The sequence below is a fragment of the Pelmatolapia mariae genome, linkage group LG22 (genome assembly GCF_036321145.2).
Source record: "Pelmatolapia mariae isolate MD_Pm_ZW linkage group LG22, Pm_UMD_F_2, whole genome shotgun sequence".
Lineage (NCBI taxonomy): Eukaryota > Metazoa > Chordata > Actinopteri > Cichliformes > Cichlidae > Pelmatolapia > Pelmatolapia mariae.
This window is the reverse complement of record NC_086245.2, coordinates 11,363,977-11,383,957: the sequence shown is the minus strand read 5'-3', so window position 1 is coordinate 11,383,957 and position 19,981 is coordinate 11,363,977. Positions and strand designations below refer to the sequence as shown.

The 19,981-nt window shown below is 38.5% G+C and overlaps 1 protein-coding gene across 1 annotated transcript in view; it reads right to left on the bottom strand.

Annotated features, from left to right (window-relative positions):
- The window catches only part of LOC135932855 (ephrin type-A receptor 7-like), a 155,903-nt gene that overhangs the window by 109,789 nt on the left and 26,133 nt on the right, over positions 1–19,981 (bottom strand). Inside the window, exons 2-3 of the mRNA XM_065470562.1 lie at positions 5,645–5,709; positions 3,181–3,853 (exon numbers count right to left, since the gene is read on the bottom strand). Coding sequence (XP_065326634.1) covers positions 3,181–3,853; positions 5,645–5,709 — 738 coding nt within the window. The remainder of the gene's footprint in view (positions 1–3,180; positions 3,854–5,644; positions 5,710–19,981) is intronic.

Below are 19,981 nucleotides of genomic sequence, written 5' to 3'. Positions count from 1 at the left end.
ATCCATTTTTATGAGGCGCACATGGAGACCCAATGTCTTTCTCCGACACACAAAATGAAATTTAAAAAAAAAAAGTGTGCACGTGTGTGTGTGTCTGCTGTGTAGATATGAGATGTGTCCTTAGTATAAGTGTGTATGAGCAGTCCCAGCGCAATTCCTCAGTTTAGTGGAGCATTACAGCTGATCAATAGCTCTGGTGCAGTGGGAGATGTCTGGGCTTTGGCTGCATATTCATACCATTACAGCTGAAGTGAGGAAAGAGGCACTACAGGGAACGTGTGTGTGTGTGTGTGTGTGTGTGTGTGTGTCAGCAGACCACTCTCATGGATAATGACATTCTCTATCACCTAGTGGACCACACAGTTACTTGCTAAACTGCACCCAGTCAAGGTTGAGCACCGATAGAAGCAGTCTAAAACGTCTCTCTCTCTCTCTGAGTCTCTGTGGACTCGCTGGCTTTTCTGTGCCATCACTGAGACTCACTGTCCTTGTCTGCTTCCTCTTTTGGCAAGATGCCTGACATGTTCTATTCTCCCTTTACTCCTTCTTTTCCTTTAAAATTGTACTTTTTTTTGTTGGTTTCCTGTCACTGCTTTCTCTCTTCATCCATCTGCGCGGTGCTTCCCCATACCACATTGTTATTCTCCTCCGAGTTTCTCTATTGCTTTGTACATTAGTCAGATTCTTCTGTCCGCAGCGAAGATTTTATTGTCGAAAAAGCATTGTCAGTAATTACAAAAAGCAGGACAAGCAACACATACTTTATTTGCACACGGCCCAACTGCCAATATCATTAAACAATTCTCAGCTCCAACTGTCAAACCGTTACTGCAGAACCAGAAAATGTGCAACGCAGCCAAAGTTCTGCACGACTTATCACCAACTTTACTATTAATACTATTTCTACTGGATTTTTTTCCCTTAACTATTGGTTCCTCTAAACAGCTAGGTGTTTTACAGAACTCTTGTTGGCAGAAACTTCATAAAGTTAATATTGTTACGGCCCATCATTTACAATGACAGACAAGATATGTGATTGAATTACCATATCGGCTGTTAAATCCCACTAAATGAAAGCATTCCAAAAGCGGCATATGGTACAATCATATCAAAACATGTTACGGTAAAGAAAATATTATGTCCCTGCTATGACTTAGATGAGAAAACAGCAGTCTTCACTGGAAGATCATGCGATGTACAAGTCCACAGGTAATGCACAAGGTCATCGACATCCCGAGGTGTCTGAGGGAGAACACTTACTGCAAACGACCCCGAACGTGATGGGTTTCATGGCCACGGCAACAAAAATTGTTGCTCACCTGACTTCTTCCCCAAAATGAAAGTATAGTTAAAGGCATGCTGCTTTGACACAGCAAAGAAGACGTGCAGAGGGAAGTGGTCAGAATGAGACTTCAAGGAAATGACCTGAAAACAGCAGGAGTGCTGAGAGCTGTGCAGAGCTTCAGACAGAGACAACCTTGAAGTGGACAGCAGGCAAACTGAATCCAAGTAAGGTTTTGACTTTTTATGGATAGACTCACTGAGCCTTTTAGCTATGTTGCTGTTTCTTATATATTTTAGTTAGTAGCACAAAGAGCTTCACTTTGGAATACAAACACGTTGGTGTAAATTACTATTGTGAATCAAATACACAGAATCAATACATTTTTAATAAAAAACCACTGCAGGGATCAATATGAGATCACCGCACCGAGTTCAACAGTCTAAATTACTGTCCCATTACTGCACATTACAGTCTAGTCAAGTGACTCCAACACCCACCATCACATTGCACAATAATTCAAGATGGGGTGTGAAAACTAACAGCGAGAGTCAGGCGTTCAAACTGCTGCTATTATATGAGCAATTGTGATAAAAGATCGCAATACTGTCCGTTTCAGTTTACGTCAGAAAGCAACACATCAAACCACCCGCTAGCTTTCTAATGGCAGCACTTCATGTAGGTGTGTCTGTGTGTTAATCAGGACATTTATGCCTCATGAAAGAAAGATGTGTTGTCAAGCTTGGGACACGGCCTTCTGAAGAAACAGTACACAAAGTCATTGTGTTCACATTCACACACACCAGGCTCTTCACACTTCTCATACTCACGGTACACACACCATGCCTCACATGCCAATATGTGTGACAACGTTTGGACATAAACACGAAATATTTTAACATCTTTGACAACTCAAGATCCTCGCAATCGATGGCACTGTCAGTATAGAACAAAAGGAGGCACAGTTTGAAAATGAATGAGAAAGGTGTCTTTGTACTTCTATTGTCTGCCCTCTAAAAACATGACCACTGCGGATCGTTCTTCTTGTCTAAACACTCGTTAACATTGATTTCTCCTTTCTGTCCTTGCTCACCTGCACTTATTCCCTTTCCCTCGTTCACTCTTACAGTATCTGTTGTATCTCTGTGTGTGTCTTAATACAGATCGGCCTTGCTTTTCTCATCTTCTAATGCCATTAATCTCTTCTTTTATTCTGCCCAACTTCATCGCCCTCACAAACTCCTCTCCTTTTTTCTTCTTTTGTCTGCACCCTCCTGGTTTCACTGCAAAGATCCTCATCCTGTTAAGTCACTTCAAGTCTCTTGTTGAATATTACTTACTCTAAAGGTAATGTCAATTTCACAGTCTTTTTAACTGAATATATCTTCAACAGAACTATATGGCTTTATAATATTTGCAGCTGCTAGCAATATCTACCTGAACCTCCAATGTAATTTGGATTGGCTTTAACGCAAGTGGCAGTGCCATTTAACACATGAAAAAAAATGCCAATTTCACTTCGTTTGCATACAAATCATCAGTTTTGATTGCAATGCAATTATTTGCTGTATTTTGTACGTGCTATCCAATACACTGACACCAGTTTCTAGCAAAACTTCAAACCAAGTTGGGTTTAAAAAAAAAAAAAAAAAAAAAAAAAAATCACACACAGTTTTGTTTTTGTCCTGCTGTGTTCCTGCTCACTGTTAGTACATAGTATTCTATCAAAGAGCACAAAGAAAACATGAAAACATTGCTAATTCTTTCTTTTCTTTATTCATTATTCTGGATTTGTTGCTTTAGTTCATTTACGACACAATTCCTTTCTCATTGCTTGTATTTGCTGCATTCTTATTCATGTACCCACACATCCCACTATCTGATTTTCCATTCCTTACCTTCACAGCTGCTGTGTCCCTCCTCATAGCCAGCGCTGCAGCTGCACTTCCCAATAGGCACCAGCCATTCACCTTCGGCACTACAATGCATCCTGGGAGGGCTGTCTGTGTCAACTTCAGAGTTGTTAACACAGGTGCCGCGCACCTCTACAAGTGTGGCAAACGCTGCCTCGGCCACTGTATCGGGGAACACTGCCAGGTTCTGGACGGTTGCGAGACAGCGTTTGTAGTAAACCCGCACAGCCACCAGTGCCACGCAGGCACCGACATCCTGGAATGCCAGGTGGAAGCCTTTACGATTGAGGTGGCCGATCTCACGCACCTCCGTGTTCAGCTTCATCTTCCTCTCACCAAGATCACCCTGTGTGAAGCTCTCATCAGCAGCAATGGTATCTATCTTGGTATAGCGGTCCTCTCGCGTCACACCCCCAAGGTCCCTGTCTGATTCGACATACAGGAGGTTGAAGGTCTCCTTGCAGGTGCCTGCTACACCAGGGATGCTGTTGCAGTCACGCAGTGTGAACTGGAGCTCCACAAAAATGCGCTGCCCACCTCGACGTGCCACCCAGCCCGTCTGCAGCCAGTTGTTCTGCTGCGTGGGCTCCATCACATTGCACACCTGGTATGTCCGAATGGGCTTATACTTCTCATCTACGCCGCTTATTTCCTCCCACTGTAGGGATAAAGATTTGGGCAGGGGGGAAAAAAAGACACAAAAACCTTAAATGTGAGGTATAGAAAAAAGATCAAGAAAACAGAATATGGGAATGGAAAGAGACATACTGCATTTTACAAACTATGAATAAGCAGCAAGGAGCTTAGTAATAACATGAAGGACTGACAAGAAGAAAAAACAGCAAGAAACAGATGATGAAAATGTTAAATGACAGCAGAAAGAATAGATATGCAAACAGGAGTGAGTAAGTTCAGGTTAACAGTGTAATGACATAATCTGATGAGTGGGTGTTTGAAATAAAAATCATTGGTTCTCAGATTGTCTAATAGCGTCACACAATGACATAATGAACAGGCTCAGTCATCGTGAGTCTTAAGTGGTGTTTCTGCAACTGTGGGTCAGACCTTAGTCACTTTCTTTCGATCTCAGCCTGCTTGGCACTTAAACTAATGGCATTTGTGTTAAATGTTTGTATAAACGCTTCATCCCACAGTCTTGTGATTTATTCACAAGAAACGAATTTAGAAAAAGAGACACAGCAGGCTTAATTAAAGGGCTTTGTTAGTTGGCCTTCAGCCTACAGATAGTTTTTATTTATTTTTTTATTTTTTTGCAGAACTCTCTGCACCTTGCTGAATAGATTAAGGGTGTTTTTTGTCTAAATATTGATCCAAATAATTGATAATTACTGGCCTGTTTGCTAACAAAAGATTATTAGTAGTAGTTGTTGTTTTAGAAGAAGTGGTAGTAGTAAGAAAATAAATATGGTGTATGTGCACACCCTATTTCAGCCATTGGGAAGGAGTCACAAGTATTCTCTTTAAGGTGAGGAACCACTGAATAATATAGCATTTTATTTATATTTTAAATTTATTTTATTTTATTTTTGAGGAATTAAAAGTTTAAACTCCTCTGAGCACTCTAAGAATGCTTTTTATAGTTTCCTAATATTTGCCGTAGGGCAGAGTTTGTTTTTCTGATTTACTTTCAGTCTGGAAGAGCGAGAAAAACTTAATCAAATATATAATTTATCCATCAGATGAATGATTATGACTCCATGTCACTATTTGAATTACCGAGGCGCTCTTGACAGAATTGAAAGTGAACTGAGCAGCAAATATGAACTGCTCTCCTTCTCTCATAAATACACAAACGTGCACAAAGCAAAAGAGTAGAAATGGATTATCTCCAATGGTAATGTGATCAGCCCCTCTCCTGTCAAGGTGACTATATCAAAGTGGGTGCAGTGTGTTCTCTATCACTTCTACTGGGACATGTAGGTGAATCACACAGTCACATTAATCTTATGCATAGTGGAGCACGTAGTGCAGCAGTCATCTCAAACACAAGTGCTTCAGCAACCTCTATCCTAAACAACGCACATTTAAAAGCAGTGATGTTATTCATATAATAGACTTATCAAGTGTGTGCGCATGGAAAGGCCAACTTGCAGGTGACACGTGGGTGACAAACTGCTCTGGCAAAAGTGCTCCTGCATTTATCTTGCAGTCATAACTTAGTGCAAAGGGTTTTATGGACCAAATCGATCGTCACAAAAGGCCATTTATCTGTGGCAGCACATCTGTGTAGCTGCTTTGGACACTGCTATATAGTAGCCTGGATTAGTCCCAATGATTAATGATAATGATGAGCTCAGCACTGGGGACAAAGTGAAGAAAAGGTGTGGAAAAGTAAAGTAACAAGCTGTGTGGAGGCTGGCAAGTAAACACATGCGTCTACAAATGAAAAAAATTACATGCAGGTAATGAAAAATACAACTATACTTACTCCATTAGGGGGATAGGACGTCCAGCCGAGCTCTGCTTGAGTCTCTTTAGAATTCAGCAGCACCACTGCAGGAAATTACAAAAAAAAGGGGGGGAAGACAGACATGCAAAGAGTTAGACGACATGTGGCATTAGAGTGTATTTGCCTTTATTTTTAAATACATTTCCCAACAGTGTACCTCACCTGCATGATAACAAAAATCAATTAACACTAACTCAAGCAAAGAATAGTATTAAATTAGTCATTTACAGTACATTTGCATAACAGTTCAGTTTTATTTGGCCTCTGAAAGTGCTTGGAGTAAATATGAATAACACAAAGTGCAAAATGACACGTCAGGTTTGGAATAATGAAAGAAAGGCATTAACACTGAGAAAGGCTTGACAAAATCTGTTGAGAGTGAACCTGTCCTTTGATAAATGCATTAACACCATCTGTTGAGGATTTAAGCTGGACAAAGCGCTTTCCTTTACGCCCTGGCTTCACACACAACACACAGAAAACCACAAACAAAACAAAACAGAACCATAGAACTTTTACAAAGAGTCGGGAGAAAAAGAGCACCCTTATTTAGCTTTCAAGAGTGGAGAACAGGAAATACGGTTTCTTTTCAGCACAGAGAGACAAAATGTAAGCTTTGAAGCTGGTTTCAGCACCACGGACAGCTACATAAGAAGCAGACTGCAGTGAGTGAAAGCCGGCGTAAATCTCCCTGTTTAAAATCAGCCAAATAACGGATACAGCAAAGTTTCTTTAAAGAAATATCTAGGAGTTAAGCTACATTGTGTTGCCTCAAGTACACCACTGAAGGACAATAACTACAACACTATTCAAAAGTCTTGAACCACTCGCATAAATGGAAACAGTATATGAGGCAAAAGCAGACCTCATTAGAGTTGTGCAGAGTGCAATTCTAATGATGTTTGAATGTTAATATTTGGTATGAGATCACCTTTTAATTTTTTAGCACAGCCTGAACTCTCTTATGCAAACTTTCTTGGAATTTCTTCAAGTAGTCTTCGGCAATAGATCCTGAGGTTTCTTGAAGGACATTTAAACCTTTTCGATTTTGTGTTTGCTAGCTTTTGTTCAATTCTCAGTAAAAATTATCCCACACTCCTTCAATAATGTTGAGATCTGGGCTGCAGGGAGGCCAATCCACAGATAGTGCTCCATTGTGTGTTTTTTTATTCAGGTAAGAATGGCTTCTCGATAGCCACCAGTTGATCCATGTAATGTTTGTACAGCAAACAGTATATGGATCAACTGAAGGGCCAGAAGCACCTCTCAGGCCCTGCGCCAGGTCCTTGCTGGATTTTATTTTCCAGTTTCCTTTCAGATAATGTCAGATGTTATTCATCTGCCAAAGATAATTTTTTTGTCCTGTTACTTCTTCATTTGTCATGTACTTGAATCCGAAATACTATTTAGATCTCTTTCTATTGATATCATATAAAATGAAATCATTCAATAGCAACAAAGGTAGATACTGGTACAACAAATTTCAAGATTAAGTATTAGATCAAAATATTCATCAAAAGAGCAAAACCAAAGTAACTCTCATTTCATTAAAAGATCTTAATACCCGTTCTACCAAATTTGAAAAAGGAACCAGAGTTCATTAGCGAGGACGTATCTGAGCAGTCGCACTGAGAACAGTTGTCGTTTTACATTCTGTTCTATGCGGCAGGCGTGCACGAGAGCCATCATCAGCACATTTATCTTAATCTGTAACCTAATATCAACATCTGTAGTGACATATGGTGAGCTGCATTAATGCCTCATTTTTAAGGGATTTTGCTGATATTAAAATTAACCATGCTTTAAGCTTGTCTGCTTAAACAGACCCCCCACCCCCACCCCACTGGCACACACACACTCACCCACACTTACACACACACAGACACACTGAGAACCAAGCTCTCTTACAGTGTTCTCAACACGTACATCTTTGAGGGAATCTGAGGTGTGACAACCAGACAAAGCCATTTTTTTTTCTCCAGACTTCAAGGAACACACTGTGCAAAGATTGCTTTTTATTATCCTTGAAAGTGCTACTTTCATTCTTGTTACTTGGCTTTAACTTTTATGTTCTGCTTCAACTTTCAACCACTTCAGGAGATTGTAAGGGCTATCAAAAATAACCTGAGCGACACAGACTGCAGTTAGAGACAGACTCCTTGAGAAGTAACAATTTCACCTTATACCGAGCAATTCTTGGTGTAAAGATACGACTTTGATCGTATACGCAGCTGCTACATGACAAATATCTGGCTTCATGGAAATTAATAACAAGGCACAAGGACATCCTGATGAGCAAAAAACAAAAACCAGAAGCCTACACAGTCTGACTCAGCTGTATAAGAAGTGGTGACTAAAACCTGTGGCTGACTCACGCTCTGACAAGAAGAATATGCACTCTGGCACAAATGTGTGCAGATGTATCACTGTATTTACTGTAATTACATTTTCCTTATATTATTATTATTATTGTCATTACTATTTTTTCTAGACCATAACTGTATAGGGATTTAATAGACTTCTATGCAATGCTATTGCAGTTTGTATAGCCAAAATCTTCAGAGGAAAATGAGAGCGCATGGAGTTTTCATTCTTCTTATTTTGGGATTTGCTTGAAAAGGAGACACTCGAGCACTGGATAGGGATCAGGGAAGCCTTGCTGGAAAATTAAAGATCCTTTACAAAACACTTAATTTCATTGTTTTTGGGTTAACACCAAAGGGTGCCCAAAGCATGCTTCTGCGGTTCGCTGATAACACAGAAGCATTTGGAAAAGATTAGAGAGGGAGAGGGCAAAGGTGCTGGAGAGACACAGAGGAAGGCTGAGGCAGAAGCCAAAAGAGAGATGATGAGAGAAAATAATCAGCAGAGGAGGGCAAAGAGAAGAAAGAAAGAGCCAACAAGTAAGAAAGAATGAAAAAATAACAGTTGGAGAAAGGGCTGGAAAAGGAAAAGGAAGAAGTGAGAAATGAGCACATGAAGTGTACATAAATGAATGCGCTGGATAACGCACAAGGGATCGCTATGTCTTCCTGAGCAATCAGACAGTCAGTCAAAGAGAGACTTGCAGGACAAAGCTGGCACTGTGATCACACATTGAATACATAAGTCTGGTAATCACAGTGTAGTTAGACAGACTAATGGGCCTTTAAGGGCAGTAGGAAGAGAGAGCGAGACAAAAGATATCCAGAGAGGATGACAAAAAGTCCGGCAAAGAAAAGCTAATCTGGTGAAGGAAGGGTCATCAAAAGAGGGAAAGGGGAAGGGAGGGAAAAGGCAGAGAAAGAAGATATGACACAGAAATAAAAGCTCTCGTACGCTGTGACACATGGCCTCAACTTAATGGCCACGACACATTAGTTTTACTAAATAATTTCAAAAGGCTGTTTTGTGAGTAATTACCTTTCAGTGTTTCTTTTTTGTATGATTTTGGTCTCAGGCCTATTTAGGACCCACAAAATGAGGCTGACTTTCATCACCAGCAGATAAAACATGATCCATGAAGAGTAACGGAGGCTCCTCTCCTTTGATCACACAATGCTGACAGTGTTAATATAGAATACTTCATATGAGAAAAGGACACCATTATGTTGCCAATGTTTTGATGAAAAAATAAAAATGAGCCTTCACAACAACAAAAAAAGTCAGCTTTCTTTATTTTTCTTCTTTTGAGAAATATGTTATAATTAAGATGATATCAGTCACAATTAGCAGGGGAAGGCTCAGAAAATTTGACATTGCTTAAGCAAATTCTATCTTTACAACAGTCTTTAAAGTAACAGCTATCACTTTAGCAGCTTCTCTGTCAACCAGTTTGGATAAGATGCATGCAAAGGGATGGCTGAGTGAAATTAGTGGTGGGATTTCAGTGAAAAACTATTTATTTTAAACCAAATTTGATTTTTATGAAACACAAAAACGTAGCATTGGAAGCACATGTCATTATTCTCATTCTCTCTGTATATATTTTCTTTCTATGATCACAGTGTGATCGCTCTCACTTTCGCACTCTCTCTTTCTTTTTTTATTTATGTATTTTACCTGAAAAGTTTCATTGAAATTGAAACTAAAATGTAAATGTCTCTTTTATCATCCCTCCCCTGGTCTCATCCACACTTTGATCTTTCTCTGATTTCTGCGGTGTACTAATTAAGTTGATCAGCCTTGCTAAAGAGGATGCGCCAAGGAAGAGATAGCCGTAGGAGAGAGGTAGACTGCAGCACTCACTTCAAGTATTCACAAGAAAGGGAGGGAATGTGTTGGTGCACCAACAGCAATCTAGAAGAGGTAAACACTAAAATCTGGCCTTTGTCAAGTGTGCAGCCAGCACTTACACAGCTATTTTTTTTTTCTTTTTCCTTTTAGTGGTAGACAACAACATGAAGACAGCTCTGTCACAGGGGCCAATTTCAAGGGCTTGCAAGGTTAAGGGTTCCCATTCTTTGATTGAACTAAGTGTGTGCAGCTATTAAACTGTGAGTAAAAGGCGCACTTCCAGGTACTTAGTCTGAAAAAGGAAAAGGGTAGAAGAAGAAACAGACATGAATCGCAATGATCTACAGCCCTACATGTAATAAATTTGCGTTTTGCTCAAATATTCTATAACAGGCTAAATAGTATTTCACTCTGGTGAAACAGAGCTCTTACTAGCCAGCATACAACTGGGAAGACCTGGGGGATCCGGAGGTTCAACCTGCCTATAGAGAAAGCACTGAGACTGGAATAAGCACAGGCTGCCAATGCTCCATGTGTCAACTGATGTCCAAATATTACCTTTCCTATGTAACATATCCACACTCCAAACCCATAAAAACTAACACTTAATCAGGAACACCTTCTTGTAATCTTTCACATAAGGGTAACCAGCTTAGTACCATTTTCCTGTGGGAGAAAGAACAATGACTCACAAGTCAGCATAAGCAGGCAGGTGGAGTGGCAGATGGCATAATCGCACGACCTTCAACCTAAAGCCTGTCCCTATCCTGGAAAGGATAGAGACAGGCTTTTTTTCACTTTCATTTTGCTTTTTAACGTTCCCTTTTTGGGTTATGCACTAAAAGTACACGGTTAGGTTTAAGAAAAAAATGCTTGGCTGAAAAGCAAGTCTTTCACAACATTAAATACCTTTTAAACTTTTTCTTTTGAGATATAGTGGATACCACATACACATCCTTGTTACATATCCCAAGACAGAGACAACACCAACAGAGCAATTTTTCCCCATGGTGTCTTGGTGTCTGTTTCAGAGGGACTCCTGTTGAACTGTATGGGACTATTCAGCGTGTTGAAAGATGCCAACAAAAGGGACAAACACTGCTATAAGATATGATGTCAACGGGTCCTGACAATGTGTGAGTATCTAATGACTTGCAAGAGAGACCTGGTTGATATGACAGGTTGAAACCAAGACAAAGAAAGAACTTAAAGGGGTTATATTGTACTTTTCTTTTTCTGTCATATATAGATGATCATGTTACAGTTTCAAAGAGTCAAAGCAATCCCTAGTAGCTGAAAGTTCAAGATTCAGACTGCTCTAAATGTTCAGTTTGAATTGAATAAGCGGAAGAGGATGGATAGACGGATGGATTTAAATGAGAGCACATGAGCAAGAGAGCAAAGCAGCCTCAGTCACCTGATGTTCAAATCTTCTGTTTATAAGCAGCAGCCAATGAGAAGAAAAGTAGTTTGAGTGAGGGGAAAAACAGTTAAAATGGCTTGTTTAAGACTGGAATGAGCAAAGAGTCTCCTCAACAGGATTTACAGTGTTGCTCAAGGACAAAAGAACATGGCTGGAACATGGGAGTGTTTAAAAAGAATATATATGTATATATACACACACTTCAATGAAAACAATACAGTAATACTGGAGAAGGACAGATAAAAAAATGGATAAATGGATGGGGATATAAGGTGCCACATAAAAAACACAAACAGTCACATAAAAGATAAACGCAGTGTATAAACAGACAAATACACCGCCTTCAGTGACAAATGGTGTCAGGGAACGTTCACAAACACGCATATACAAGCACACAGCCAGGAGGCAGGACCATAATAGCAGTTCCAGCAGCAGGGCATATGAACTTCAGATGGGGCTTTCCTCTTAACAGAGGCATTAAATTTTCAGCTTCAGTAATGTGACATACTGCAAAGAGCTTGGGCTGCTCCCTCTCCAAAGCCCACCACGCAATTGCATATATCATTTATGATAATGAGGTGAATGGTTATACGCTATCATTACATAGTGCATATTTCTCATGCACAGTGTGGTAAAAGTACCTTTCTAAAAACGTAAGCTACAAAATAACCTAAGTGTAACCGATAATCATTTTCATCACAGTTTTTTTTTATTGTTAGTCTTTAATCAAAAAGAATTTTAAATATTCAAACAATCAGCAGACTTTTACACAAGTCACGCGCCAAGCCGTTTCTCAAAAATGATTATTTATCCTACATTTACATATTGTTAAACCATTACAATATCCCTTTTAATGAAATGATTAAACAGATGCTCAGCTAACCACAAGCTTTTCACCAAAAAGCCCGGCTAATTTGTATGAAAGGCCTCTGTCAAATAATCATGCTGGTTTTGCATCTCTATGTTGTATCAGTGCCTCTAATTAAAGCATAACAGCTGTGGCAGCGGGTCACGATTAGGTGCATATTGTGACATGAAAAGATGCAATAACTCAAAATTGTGGAAATTTGTATCACAATTTCACTTTTGGTTTAAGGTCCGTCACTGAAGCCAAAAAAATTAATAAATAAATAAATCAGGAAAGGAAACAGATGTTTCATTTTCGAAACAGGCGTGGGTACTGTGATCACTGCAGTCTGAATACCACATAACTACACTGTACAGTTCTGGTTAAGGACCCTTTAGTCCATTGCTATATCCCTCTCCCTCCTCTTTCCTGCCTCTTATCAACTTTAAAAATTATGAGTATGAGCCTCGGTGTGAACAGTCAAAGGATCAAAGCAGTAATGAGGACAATTATGGGGACGTGTGAAAAAAGGTCGATGTCCTGCTATCTGGAGAATTTATAAACATCCTGCAAAATGGTTTAAGTACATGACATTGGTGTTGTTAGATAAATCAGCTGTTTTTGTTTGGTAAGGTAAAATATTCCAGATAAGGCTGAGTGTACAGCAACTCATTTTCAGTTAATTATGTGTACTTTTTGTTGCACCTTATTTCCAGTTGGTTCAGTGAGAGAAGAAACTGTACTTGAGCACATGATCTGTAGTTTGGTGAAAATGATAAAGTTTAATATATTTTCTTTTGGCACAAAAATAATATTTAGGGCTTTTTTTTTGTTTGCATATCCTGTCAGTTAATGAAAGAAATTTTAAATCCATCTAATATCTTTAAAGAATTATGATTTCTGCATGTATGATCTTCTGGTGCTAACCAGGTGGGCTGTAACAAAGGTAGTAGGGTGATTTTGTTTGCAGGGGGTTTGGGCTGATAGGTGTTAAAGTGTTAATCCTCTTATAGTTTTAAATGCAGATTGAGTATTAATTTCAGAAATCCACTCTGACTTAAATGATTAACAAGTGTGTAAGTGTGAGAACATGTCTAGTACAGTAAAAATGCCTCTGTTTTCTTACAAATTATAAAATAAATTGTTTTGGGCAATCGCACAAAAGCACGAGAACAGATATATTCACAACACAAGCAGTTTGAGAGCCCGGAATGACATAATGAAATATATTTTACAAAACATCACAAAAGACTGTATATAAGCTCCATGTCTCTCCATGCCCACCTTACCTTATCTTCTCCTATAATTATTAGTTTTTCCTTTCTATTTCCCCTTCTTCCTACCTCTTTTGCAGTGCCAGTCTTGAATCTGAATGACCACCTGTTAAGACAAATAGCTTGAGGAGGAATAAAGCGAGTGTGTGCTTATGCATGTTTGTGTGTGCTTTAGGGAATGAAAGAAAAGAGTCATTGAGTGAGTTAGGGAGACAGCAAAAGCAGAGCGTTTTTTGGAGGGAAAAAAAGGACTAAAGGAAAAAAACTGCAGAGAGTAAGGACTGATTGTAAAAAGAAAAAATATATAGTCTGGCACGAAGGCAGGAAAACGAGACCCTATTAAAGTTATTACACCGCCACACTTTAAAAGGGGCCCTGCAGTACAGGTTGTTTGTTCAAGCAGCTTATTAGAACCAGTGATTTTATTTTAAAACTAAGCAAGTTCGAGTGGCTGTGTACATGAATGTATGTGAAGGTTAGGCAATTATTATCACATATTGCGACAAACCTGAACTTCTCCCACTGGTATCCTATATAAACTGAGCATCCTACTATCTAATTATGAATTACAACCATTACAACCATCAAGGCAAAGTGAGCTGATAAAAAAAATCTTGAGTTGATTCCAAAGGTTCAACTTGTATTTGGTCACCATTCTCTGGAGGTCAAAAGAGATGTCAATGCAACTGAAGAAGGCCATCATTAGGCTAAAAAATGAAAATAAGGACACCAAAAGGGCAAAGAAAGAAATTATATTTATTAATGGCCAAGTCCGTCACCTGATTTCAACCCAACACATCATGCTTTTCAGTTATTGGAGACAAAATAGGAGTAAAGCAGAGCGACCCCTAAACAAGCAGCAACTGAAGATGCCTGCCATGAATGCCTGGCAGGTCAAGGAAGGAAACAGCATTTGGTGATGTCCATGAGTTCCACTCAAGAGTTAAAAAATATCCACACATTTAAAATTTTACTAGTTTATCCAATTACTTTTGAGCCTCTATACAATTGGGAGGGCTATGTATGAATAATACTTTAAGATCTTGTGGTGTTGGAAAGAAACAAAATTACAATAAATCTTTTTTTTTTTTTTCACCAAATTATTTTGACCTTTGACCAGGAGACTTTGACCCCAGTCTCCTGGTCAAAGGTCATGTCTATTTGTGCCCCACCATCCTGTGTGCAACCTAAGGTGCATGTATTTATATCTCTTTATGTCTACAGGTCTCTTCAGACTGTAGTAATAAATAATCAATATCAACTTTCTGAGAGCTATGCCTGCTCCTGCTTTTTTGGTTAAAAAAAAAAAGTTACAAAGCTCCAAGAAACAATAGTCAAGCACAAGGGGGAGAAATAAGAGAAATGAGAACCATAAAAAGACCCGTACTAAAGGAGGAAACATGCTGATAGATCAAAAGTGAGTGACAAAGCAAAAGACATACAAAGGGGAAAATAGAACAGAGGCCAAAGAAATTTATTTTCTTTTGTAGGGTTGTAATTAGTTGTCTTGATTGATAGTGAGGGCGGTGAGAGTGCTGTCGGGTCGCATTGTTACAACAAAGCGACTTCCAGTTACAGGGCTGAGAACAACTGGCAACAAAGTTGAAAGGCAAACTCATGCAAAGCGGATCATGCGGCATACAGTGCATGAACATGACGCGAGTCCAATGGATATACTGACTGTCTACTGGTATCATGTCAGATAGACGAAGCACAATGCCAGAAAGATGGAATAATATAGAATTGGTATTATGTATCCTTCATTTTCTTTTTGAGTGGCTTTGATTCCACCATTTACACTACTCTCAGCACAGACTATAGCACATGTGGCCAAGTAGACAATTGTGTGATTTCCAGTTGTTAATTAGCTTATGAAATACATTGTAGGGAAGTTAAACAGTAGTAAAAATTAACCCCATAATTATTACTTTTCCATAAAAATGCTGTCTCTACAGTTCAGTTTTAATTTTATATATATATATATATATATATATATATATATATATGTACACACACATTCAAAATATACATTCGAAACAGCAATCGCCTCAAAGCATTTAGTGTTCTAAGATAAAGAACCTATACTGATATATGATATTAGAGAGAAAACACAAGCACTTGGCAACAGTGGGAAGGAAAAACTCCCTTTTAACTGGAAAAGCCCTCTGACTGAACCAGAGTGATCTACTGTGACTCACTGAGCGCTGAGAGGAAAGAGAATAAAAGAGTGTATAGAGAGTCAGAGACAAAAACTATGGAAGAAAAAAGATGAAAGTTAATGACATACAGTAGTAGCATTTAAACACTTAAAGAGCAGAGCAGAGAAGAATATAGTTCATTATCACCTGAACCAGCCCTTACTATAAGCTTAATCAAACTACAAGGTTTTAAGCCTAATTTTAAAGGTTTAGGGGAAACCCAAACTGGGAGCTGGTTCCACAGGAGAGAACCCGGATAGCTGAAGTTTTCCACTCTACTTTTGGAAACTCTAGGAATCACAAGTCCACATTCAGAGAGCAAAGTGCTCTAATATCATACTATAATTTTTTTAAGATATTACACGAGTCTCTAAAAGTCTGTAATGACTTCCAACATCCCACACCAGTGTCTCATTTATTAATAAAAAAACAAATAAATAAATATTTGAAAATTACTGAATGATATATTATTGGCAGACGTGCCTTTAAAGTAAATGCCACAACTTAATGCATCCAGCTATTTGTATATTTGTATGTGACGTAAAAAGTCAAAGTATCTTCTTTTCTTTTTTGACTGCTGTATAGTCTCACCATGTTTTTATCAGAGATGAGCCTTTTAAAAAGAACAAGTGGACCATGCAAGAAGAACTATTTAAAGGATGGACTAAGTGGTGAGTGAAGGGAGAAATATAGAGACCACTTCAGGAATAGTCACAGCACTAAAAGGAAAACTGCCAAAAAAAGCAGAAATATTTCACAACAAATATCGACCGGGTAACCAGCAGGCTTGTAGAAATTTACAAACTGAAGGGAGAAGATGAAAAAAATGACAAAATAAGAAAAAGAGTGTTTCCAACATCACAGAGTGACTCAGGAGCTGTGGGTTTATATCCCATCAGATGAGCAGCATAGCACAGCAGAGGTCTGCCATAACCCAAATCAACTAAGTTAACAGTTCGTTCGTATCCTTAGCATTTGGAGCACTAAATAATTTCCGTTTGAACATCATCAGTAATTGTTCTGCAAGCTGCAAGACCGAGTTCTATAATACACCGATACTGCACTGTAAAGATGACACATGAAACCAACAGACACAATAAAGTGTATACATCTACCAATTCTGGTGGAAATAGAAATAATTTAAAAAAAATGTAGCTACTTTAAAAAAAACAACTTATTATTAATAAACTTGAAGTAAAACAAAACTTTTACTTGATGTTTTTATTAAAATACAATTTAGTGACAAAAACATATTTAAGAACTGGCCTTTTTGACCTAAACTAATATACAACATCAGTAATATCCATTATTTTCCATGACACTAAAGTAACCACATTGTTCCATTTTATGGTATGCGGTTTATTATTTAAGAATTATAGCAGCATAGAGCACATGTGCACATAGCAACGGTAAGGCGATCATTCATTCGCTAAATGTGCATAAGTGTGGAACTCAGTGAGCCAGCATTAAATGTACTTGCATAACATAAGAGTTCCCAGAAAACATGGCTACACGTGGTGACAAGTTAATTATAAAACAGAAGCTGCAGTGGCCTTTATGAGTAGACGCATGGATGGCTACATTTGTACTTGTGAAAAAAAAAAACCCCCAAAAAACTAGAATGTCACTGACAGATTGAATACAGAGAAGCAAACCTCTCCCATCACTATTTTTCTCTGTGACACTCATATTCACAGACATGTGCCCATGTTGCAGTGACAAACTAAAGCATCATAATTTTTCGAGTGCAAAAGTCTGCTTCAAATGTCACCAAAACACAGAGTTATAATATCTGTGCACATAAACATGTTTGTTGTTTGTGTGTGTGCATGCGTCTTTTTACATGCACTTTCACAGAGGTACTAACGTAGGAGTGTGCACCTGGTTTGTGTGTTTGCATGATTGGAGTGTAAAAAATGAATGACTAAATTTACCGGATCCGTTTCCGACTACACCCCGCCGCTTTTTTTTTTCTTTTTTTAATGCTGAAATGTCTTACTTGCCAATCGTTCAGGGCACTTTTAAATAATAAAAGTCTGAATCTTTGCAGTGTGCCGCTACATCCTCCATCTTCTCCTTTAGCCTCTCGTCAGTCCAGCCAGCAGACTGCATTATTTAACTAGACACTCATTCAGGGCTTTAACACAGCTTGCCAGGGCCTTATACTTTAATGTCTCTGCAACAAAGAGTGGGGAAAAAAAAACACGGCGACACAGAAAGACTGAAATAAAACAGAGACGTGATTGTGACAATTGGAAGAATGTTTTTGGCTGGCAAGTACTCTTGTAAAGTTCATGCTTTACAACTTGACAACCCATTTCCCTCCATCTTTTACTGCTGTCCACTTTATTTGTCTTTCTGCTCTCCATTTCGATTAATTTTTTCTTTATTTTTCCATTCTTTCTTTCCTCATGTCTTTCCATTTACCTCCTCTGATTCCTTCATTCCTCCCTCTCGCTTATTCATAAGAGAGATGAGGGGAGGGAAGAGCTGTTACATAAGTGAAGCGGAGCTCCAAGGTTTTGTGCTGACTTTGTTTTCCCTCTGGTTCAATTTGAGAACCACTTTAGATTAAATTAGGTCGTCTCCTTCTAAATTCACCTCTCCTCAACTCTTTCATTTCCCCCCTCCCTGCTTCACTGGAAGCTCTTTCTCTCTGTTTTTTTTGTTTTTTTTTTTACTTGATGACAGCTGAAAAAGTGAGAAGCACGTGCAGCAGAGCTGTCAACGATCTTATACAGCCAAAACCACAAAGAAAACCATTATGTGCACCTTAAATAATTTAATGCACAGTACCATCAACATAACATTTTTTTCTTTTTTACTGTACCAATGAAACTGTCCACAGAACTAAAAATGAACGTAAACACACACTTTTCCAGAGCGATAACACTGTTGGTTTTCCTTCTCTTTCTTCCCATAGTGCACCGCAAAACAAACAGAGCGCTTTGCAAAGGTAAACAGTAACATACCATACTGTCACTTAAAAGCAGCCACACAAAAATCACTGCTGTAGAGAAAACTTTCATAGATATTTTATAGAGACACAAATTCCAGTTATGCATGGGTGGCAAGCAGGTTTCAGCTCACACTCAATAAAGACATTTAATTTATGTATTTTACCAACAAGCAAGCCTTAACTTCAAAGATCACAGACTTAGCCAAAACAGCCTGCAATTTGCATGATCCTTTGCAGAGTGAAACATTTTAGGACTGCTTCTTATAGCCTTTTACTTAAAATCAGTGAAACCAACTGACATCTACAGTATTTACTTTTTATCATTTTTCCCAGGGAAACAAGTAACAACATCTATATTTTTATAAAAACTGTAAATTGATTTCCCTACATTAACCTACACATGAAGGTTAGTGTTAGGTTATTAGGTCATGACTTGCTTCATATGTTAGACTACGGTAGCTCTGATGTCACAATCCCAGTGTGACCGGCAGCACTCATGTATCAAATGAATATAAACCAGTGACTCAGCTTTGTTTTATTCAAAATGGACTAAATGTTATTATTTCTTCTTCTTCCTGTTGTGCCCTACTTAGTATTATGACTGAAACACAGGCACATATTTGGATGTATATGGACCAAAGACACACAAACTGTCAACCTTACTCAACCCTCTCTCTATAAGCAGTAATGCATAAAAGACATTTGCTTCTGTGTGCTTCATATCAACTCAATTCAAAAATCATATCTTTCTTAAGGCCATGACAGGAGTATATTGTTTTGACAGGGCAGTAGGTAAACTGGGTTAATTCATGTGCATTAGTGATCTGGTGAGTAGGTACGAGGGGACTGATCCATATACCGCCATTAACCTTAACTTTACGCTTGCTGGTTGAGCCTATTTTTAGATTGTGAGCTCCGCTGATGCAATTCATTAAAAAAGAAAAAAAAAAACAATTTTTGAACAAGCCATCCATTCTACTACAACAAACTGCAGTCTTTAGTAACAACTAGGAACATATTGAAACATTTAAAAGCTTACTGACTCAATTTCTGCTCAGTTCCAATACAAACAGTCCCCAATCTGCTGTCGATTATCATGTAACATTCAAATTTTCTCACCAGACAAAATCAAAACAAACTATACTGCTATATACCAGCAGGGTAAACACGAGTGTAATCGATAACATCACTCATAGTCCTTCTCTGTTTAGGCATCATGCAGGATGGCTCACTGGAAAAGTTGTATTTACCCTGCTGTGGTATGTCAATTGGTCATGTGGTTTGGATGTACTAATCCCTTAAGCTTGATAATACTGCTAAATTATCCTCTTACAACATTAGTAATATAGTGATATAATCATCCAGTTGTTATGTGTGTTCGTAGGTCATCCCGTCTCCAT